Raw genomic sequence first — 7,320 nt, 5'->3', positions numbered from 1 at the left:
GAGAAGTAAATGGCAACCCACTCCAGTGTTCTTGCCTGGAGAATCCCAGGGATGGCAGAGCCTGGTGGGCTGCCGTCTATGGGGTCACACAGAGTCGGACACAACTGAAGCGACTTAGCAGCAGCAGTATTCCATCATACATGTATACCACAATTTGTTTATTCATTTATCAGTTGATGGACATTTGGGTTGTTTCTATCTTTTGGCTATTGTAAAATGGTGCTGCTATGAAGGTGTGAGTACCAGTTTTCTACTGGGGGGAGGTATGTGCCTAGAAATGAAATTGCTGAGTCATATGGTAATTCTATACTTAACCTTTGGAGCAACTGCCAAGCTGTTTTTCGAAGTGGCTGAACCATTTTACAATCCCATAGCAATGTAGGAGGGTTAAAATTTATCCACATCCTCACCAATGCCTGTTGTTTTCCATTTTTTTAAATTGCAGCCACCCTAATGCCTCTATGGATCTTTTGCACAAACTCAGCAAGACCTTCCACTGGATGCCCACCCAGGAGATAATCAAAAAACAGTATTATCTGAGAACCAGAAGCAGAGTTTCTGAAACAGATGCTGTGCTGTGTGCTTAGTCACTTAGTCTCATCCGACTCTTTACCATCTGAGACACCAGGGAAGCCCCCTGAAACAGGAATGGCACTGAAGTATCTAGAGACACAGACAATTATTATCACTAAGTAGTGGGCTTATCGTGATTATTATTTCTAGCCTTCTGCTTTCATGCTTTTTCAAGTTTTGTGAAATGAACATTTGAAAATGTGCCCCGCAGCCATTTCCTCCCATATAAGTCATACAAACCAGGGCTGGTATTTTTCCAGCGAAAAGGTGATCACTAAAAACACTTAATCTGGCCCAACTCTCTCAACTAAAAGAGAAAAAAACTGGACCCAGAGGGAGAAAATGACATAGGCAAAGGCTATGAACTACTATTATCTCGACGACGTTTGTTAGATGGCTAACGGAAGACCAAGGTAATGTCTTCCCTAGATGCCTACCTATGCTCTTTTCAACTTCTTTGCACCACACTGCCAAAAGTCCTGTTATCAAGTCCATTTGATAACACATCAATGCATCTCACAAATATTAATTCAGTAATGACTTGACAACTTCATAAACTCGAAGGCGCAAAAACAAAAAGAACAAAACAGTGAGCTACTGATAGAATGACGAAGGAGGGCAGAGAAGTTTTCTCTGAGCTGAAGTTTTACTTCAGCTCAAGTCTACTATTATTAGACTTGAGAGTGGAATGTCAGTGCAACAACAACAAAAAAACCATACATTCATACATCAAAAAAAAAAAAAAAAAAATCCCCACAACTCTAAATGACTAAGGGCACCCTGGCCATCAGCATCATGGACAGAGCGGCCCACTCCGCCCCCCGCCCCCTTATTACCCATCTTATTGATGCTAGTAGTCCAGAAAAATGAAAGCTTCCTTTGGGTGTTTAACAATAACATGAGAGAAGGAATGGTGAGGTGGGGGTGGACGCCACGCCTAGTTCTGATAGATCCAAGAGCCGAAACCCTGGCTACTGCCTCTCTGTTCCAGCTTTTCCCCAATCTCCTCCATTATTTTTCTCCAGGCCTTTGACCCTGGAGCCCTTGCTAGGGGTTGGCTAAGAATGGGCCCGCCCCTCTGCCAGGATTCGCCACAAACTACAGGAACCCCGCCTCTCCCTCGTATGATTCGCTACTCCTGGCTTCATCCCGCCTCTCCAGCGAAACGATTGGCTGCCTGACCAGCAGGGCCGTTAGCGCCTGCGGAGAAGCTGCGCCTAAGGAGAAGCTGCTCTTCAGGTCACTGGAGGGGTGCTTCAGTGACATCAATGGCAGCCACGGCGTTGGCGGCGCGTACCCGGCAGGCCGTCTGGAGCGTCTGGGCAATGCAAGGCCGAGGCTTTGGCTCGGAATCGGTACGCCAGCGGCAGGGTCTGCTGCCCCAGCCCTGAGCGCGGATTCCTCCTCTCCCCCACCCCGCCGGCGTCTGTACCAATGCCCCCCTCTCTCTCCGCAGGGAGATAATGTTAGGTCCAGTGCGGGCGCGGTCCGGGACGCCGGTGGGGCCTTCGGAAAAAGAGAGCAGGCCGAAGAGGAGCGATACTTCCGGTGAGGCCCTGGGGACCCCAGCCCTAGATCCCTCACGGCCTTCCAGTCCCTCTTCAATTGGCAGTTGCCCCCACGCATCCCTCCCTAGCGTCCTGCGGCGTCCCATCCACACCCGACCCCACCCCACCTCACCCCGCCAGGCAGACCCAACAGGCCCCTGAACCTGTTAACACTCAAGGCTTGAGGGCCCGACTGTCGCCACCTGTGGGCTTCCGGTGCCCTGCTGAATCCCACGGCCCCCATATCCAAGTCATTTCCACCTGCGGGTCTGCAGACCTCGACTCATGTCTTCCTGAGTCATCTGCCGTCTCCACCCATGGAATTCTACCCGCATCATGCAGAACGCCCCCCAGATTCCTCCCAGAGCGTCTAGATACGACGGTTCCACTATCGGCAGACTCACTGAGCCTGACTCTCTCAGCCTTCATCCCAGGCCGTAGATTGCCAGCCCCGCAAGGATGGATTCCCTGATTCTTCAGACCCTCAGCCATTTCTAGACGCTTCTGCCTCTGCAACTCGCCTCAGCGAGTGGGGTCGTAGGAGCATGTGGCAGCTGCACGTGGTTGGGACACCCATCCCCCCTTTTCTTGGAGACTTGGCCGGCTCCGCCCAGCCCAGCCCAGCCTTTAGGAGCATGGATTGGGCTGGGCCTGTCTACCCTGTTTACCAACCTCGAGTTATCTTATACTGACTTGTATCCACCGTGGGGAGCAGCGTGGAACTAATCTATCTTCTGCTGTCCTTGGCCTATCTTTTCTCTTCTGCCCTCTCTTGCTCACTATTAAGGATTATCACCATGGCACCTGTCATACCAGAGAGACAAGGTGCAGCCCTTAGAGACCATCTAATTGGCCTCCCACATTTTACATTTATGGAAAACAGAAGCCTGTGTGTGGCTAAACCAACATTTGAATCATCCGTTCTTGAGACCTAAATTGGACTCAAGAGACCACTTTTTATTTTTCCTCCCCTTCATTTTGGCCTTTACAGAGGGCCTTGCAGTCCTCAGGCAAAGACAGCCCTAGATAAACTGTGGTAAGACACATATATTTGTCCTTTGCAGCACCTTTATATCTCCCCACTTCCTTTTGCTCTTTCCCCCCCCAGAAAGGGATTCTGTTCTCTGGGTTGTTTCTCTAATAAGTCCTTCAGGTAGGGACTTAAGTTAAACCTCTTTGGAGTTTTCTACTGAATCTGAAAGGACTCCTTCATTAGCGGAGGAATTTCAGGCACTAGCACCAGGACAAGATGGAGCGGCCTGGTAGGCTGCAGTCCATGGGGTCGCAAAGAGTCGGACACGACTGAGCGACTTCTCTTTCACTTTTCACATTCATGCATTGGAGAAGGAAATGGCAACCCACTCCAGTGTTCTTGCCTGAAGAATCCTAGGATGGGGGAGCCTGGTGGGCTGCCGTCTATGGGGTCGCACAGAGTCGGACACGACTGAAGCGACTTAGCAGCAGCAGCAGCAGCAGCACCAGGACAATGGAATCATTTTTGGCCATCTCCTGTAAATGTTGTATCTTAGGATGGAGTTGTCGTTCATAGGGGCTTGAAGAGGGTAGAAGAGGATGGCGAGCCAGACTCCTGTGGGGTTGGGATGCCTGTTCTTTGCCTTAGGTATTTCAGGTGCTTAGAGATTTCTTTGGGATGAAGAACTGGTATTAAACCAAGAGCCACTCTGTCCTTGTAGAGCTCGTGCTAAAGAACAGCTGGCCGCCTTGAAGAAACACCATGAAAATGAGATCTCTCATCATGCAAAGGAGATTGAGCGCCTGCAGAAAGAAATTGAGCGGCATAAGCAGTCGATCAAGAAACTAAAACAGAGTGAGGATGACGACTAAGTGCACAAGTTCTCCACAGAATGGCTACCTATTATCGCCCACTTCTATGTAGACATAATTCTGGTTTAACCAAAATCAACCTGTGTGCTTCCAACAAATTATAATAAATTGTCATTAGTGAGCTGTGTCTAATGCGTCTGTCTGAAGAGGGGTAAGGGGATGAACTACTGGGCCACTAAAATGAATCAGAAGACAGGGTACCCGCAGTAGGGAACTTGGAGACAAAGCACAGTGTGAGGAGTGCTGTGCAACAGAGGCAGGAAACGGCATGACACGGGGAACAGAAAGCCCCTTTTCCCCGTCAGACACTGGTCAAGAGGCGTCGGAGAGAGCTTCCTAAGGGATAAATGTCAGTGTATAAGGTCAAGAGCAGCCTGGAAAACAGGAGTGGTTGCTTCAATTCAGTTCAGTCATTCAGTCATGTCTGACTCTTTGTGAGCCCATGAACCGCAGCACGCCAGGCCTCCCTGTCCATCATCAACTTCTGGAGTTTACCCAAACTCATGTCGATTGAGTCGGTGATGCCATCCAGCCATCTCATCCTCTTCTTCGTCCCCTTCTCCTCCTGCTCTTAATCTTTCCCAGCATCAGGGTCTTTTCAAATGAGTCAGCTCTTCGCCAAAGTATTGGAGTTTCAGCTTCAACATCAGTCCTTCCAATGAACACCCAGGACTGATCCCCTTTAGGATGGACTTTAAAAGTTTTAATTCAAGGCACCATCAGTAATAATACCATTTTGCATCTATAAAATGGATTAGACAACTCCATGTGAACTAATTACCCTTGTTCTAATTATCCTCATGCAGGTTGAGAAGGCTGGAATTAGAAATCATGTGTCACCTTGGCATCCAGGTGATTAGACTCCTAATCTGTTAACAGCACAGAATTAGAATTATCACTGAAGTTACATTTTGCTTTGCCGAGCATCCTCTTGCTTTAGACTTTAAGGCCTTGATTATTATACAAACTATTTGTGTAACTCTCTTAGACAAAAATGCAAAAAACAACTTCAAGTGACATGGGCATTGGCAAGATATTTTCAGTTCACCAGTTCAGTGGTAGATCATTTGCCCCAGAATTGTGATGTCATTTGTTTTAAGACAGATGACTTTTTGTTTACACAAAAGGTTTTAGGACCATTGAGTGATAACATCTTGGACAAGTCATTGACCCTATCCTTGCAGACCAGACACTTGATGGCTGTTTCTAAAACTTACCCATAGTGCTGCTGATGGAAAGTTTATTTCTAGATACTCTTGAGGTATGAGTGCTGAGATTCTAGTGGCCAGCAACAAAATGACCTTAAAGATGAGGTATAAGAAATCGTCAAACTAACTCACATACCTTTTTAAAATTTTGAAACACTGCAAAATTTGAAACATTTAAAAACTGGTTGAGGAACAAGTAACATCTTCCATTTTGGACTTTGTGACCAAAAAAAAAAAAAAAAAAAATGGCACACAAAATCTTGGGAATTCTCTGGTGATCCAGTGGTTAGGACTCTGCTATCACTGCCATGGGCTTGGAGTTCGATTCCTGGAAATAAGATCCCACATGCCCCGAGGCCAAACAGGCAAAGAAAAAAATTGAAGATTATAGTGTTTTGTGACTTCTTATAATCAATACTTTGCTTATTGGGAATGATGTTCCTAAGTTGATTCCTCAACAGCAGTGTATCATCTGGTCTTGTCCTATGTTTTAAATAAAAATCAGTCTAATGATGATTGAATCAAAGAGTTGAAACTTTAAAATGAAGACAAGGAATCATGAGTTCAAATTTTATTTTTTTTGCCTCACCTGGCAACATGTGGAACTTCCCCATCAGGGATCAACCTGAACCCCCTGCAGTGGAAGTCCAGTGGTTAAAACTGAGTTTCAACTCTTTAAAAAAAGTTTTTGGAGCTGCCTAATTTAAAACTACCTGAGCTTTATGAAAATGGTAACTCATGGTCTTTTTGTTAGGACATACCTGTGGTTAGTTTTCCTATCATGCTATAGTAATGGAAAGATATAACTGTTTTAAAATACTTTAAATTTTTAAAACAAATATATGTTAAAATCCTAAGATAATTTATGTGATAGGAACCAGTTACCACAGACACAGCACAGGTCATGAGATTAACCAAAGACCCAGAAGCACCCTCAGGTGGTTCTTAGAATTTGGGAAATACTACAGCAAGGGATTCTTAAAGAAGCCGCAAGGCAGCAGCACCTGGGAGCTTGTTAGAAACGCAGATTCCCAGGCCACAGCCCAGACCCGCTGAAACTGAGGGTGGAACCCAGCAATGTCATTAAACAAGCTCCCCCAGGTGATTCTGATGTGCCCTGAAGTTTGAGGCCCATTCTAAATTCTAATGAAATTTGCTGACATTCTTGAGCACAGGGCACTTTTAATAATCGTCAGACATAGGCAACATATTTGTCAACATAGGCAGATTATTAAGTACAATGAAGATAACTATATAATATAGTTTTTAAATACTATATCTATTCGGTTGTGCGAGGTCTTAGTTGCAGCATGCAGTCTAGTTCCCTGACCAGGGATAGAACCTGGGCCCCCTGCATTGGGGCACAAAGTCTCAGCCACTGGAGCACCAGGAAAGTCTCTAATATAGTTCTTAATATGAATGCTATTTTAGGACTTTTAAAAAAATTATTAAGAATTATTCTATACAAAACATATTAGCATTTTCGAACATTGCATTCCACAGAATACAATTTGGAAAATGCTACAGTGGTTTATTGCATTAGTAAAAATCTTTTTGTTTACAAGTAACAGAAACCAGCACTGGCTGGCTTATGGAGGAGAAAAACAGTAATTTACTGGAAGAACAGGCTATTGGCTCACAGAATCTCAAGACCTGAACAAACAAAACTCAGGAAAGGCAGGGGCCAGAGAAGCCCTGAAAAGTGCAGGAGATCTGTCTAAGCTTTCTAACCACCTGTGTCAGAAACATTTTTTTAAAAAAAAGAATTTCTATGGAATTTTACACGAGATTAACAATTATTTAATAATTGCATGAAAATTTATATTTATGGAGCACTTTATAATTATTTACTCATTAAATCTCATGATATTTCTGGTAAATAGGTTCATACACCATAAGCTTAATTTTATAACCAAGGTAAACAAAAGCAGGGAATTGGGAATAACTTTCTCAAGGTCACACAAGCAGGTTTGTGCTGAGCAAGGACTTTACTTCAGAACTCCTGTTCCCACAGTCTTGAGTTGCGGTGGTTCAGCTACCTGTTAGCTCCCTCCTCAACATGGAACAGGTTGGGGGTGGTGGGTCTTGCCAGGACCATTGGGGATGACCCAGGGTTATCCCACTATTTTCAAACATGCACTGCTGCA

The 7,320-nt window shown here is 45.2% G+C and overlaps 1 protein-coding gene across 1 annotated transcript; it reads left to right on the top strand.

The window, feature by feature from the left end:
* Positions 1 to 1,754: 1,754 nt before the first annotated feature.
* On the top strand, positions 1,755 to 4,086 carry ATP5IF1 (ATP synthase inhibitory factor subunit 1). The gene is made up of 3 exons (XM_061391169.1): positions 1,755 to 1,928; positions 2,030 to 2,121; positions 3,815 to 4,086. Exons 1-3 carry the CDS (start codon positions 1,842 to 1,844, stop codon positions 3,963 to 3,965), a joined length of 330 nt encoding a protein of 109 aa, XP_061247153.1. The 5' UTR covers positions 1,755 to 1,841; the 3' UTR covers positions 3,966 to 4,086.
* The last annotated feature ends 3,234 nt before the right edge of the window (positions 4,087 to 7,320 follow it).

This window comes from Bos javanicus, chromosome 2 (assembly GCF_032452875.1).
Source record: "Bos javanicus breed banteng chromosome 2, ARS-OSU_banteng_1.0, whole genome shotgun sequence".
In the NCBI taxonomy this organism is placed as follows: Eukaryota; Metazoa; Chordata; class Mammalia; order Artiodactyla; family Bovidae; genus Bos; species Bos javanicus.
The sequence above is the reverse complement of the archived record's forward strand: the minus strand, read 5'-3'. Positions and strand labels throughout refer to the sequence as shown.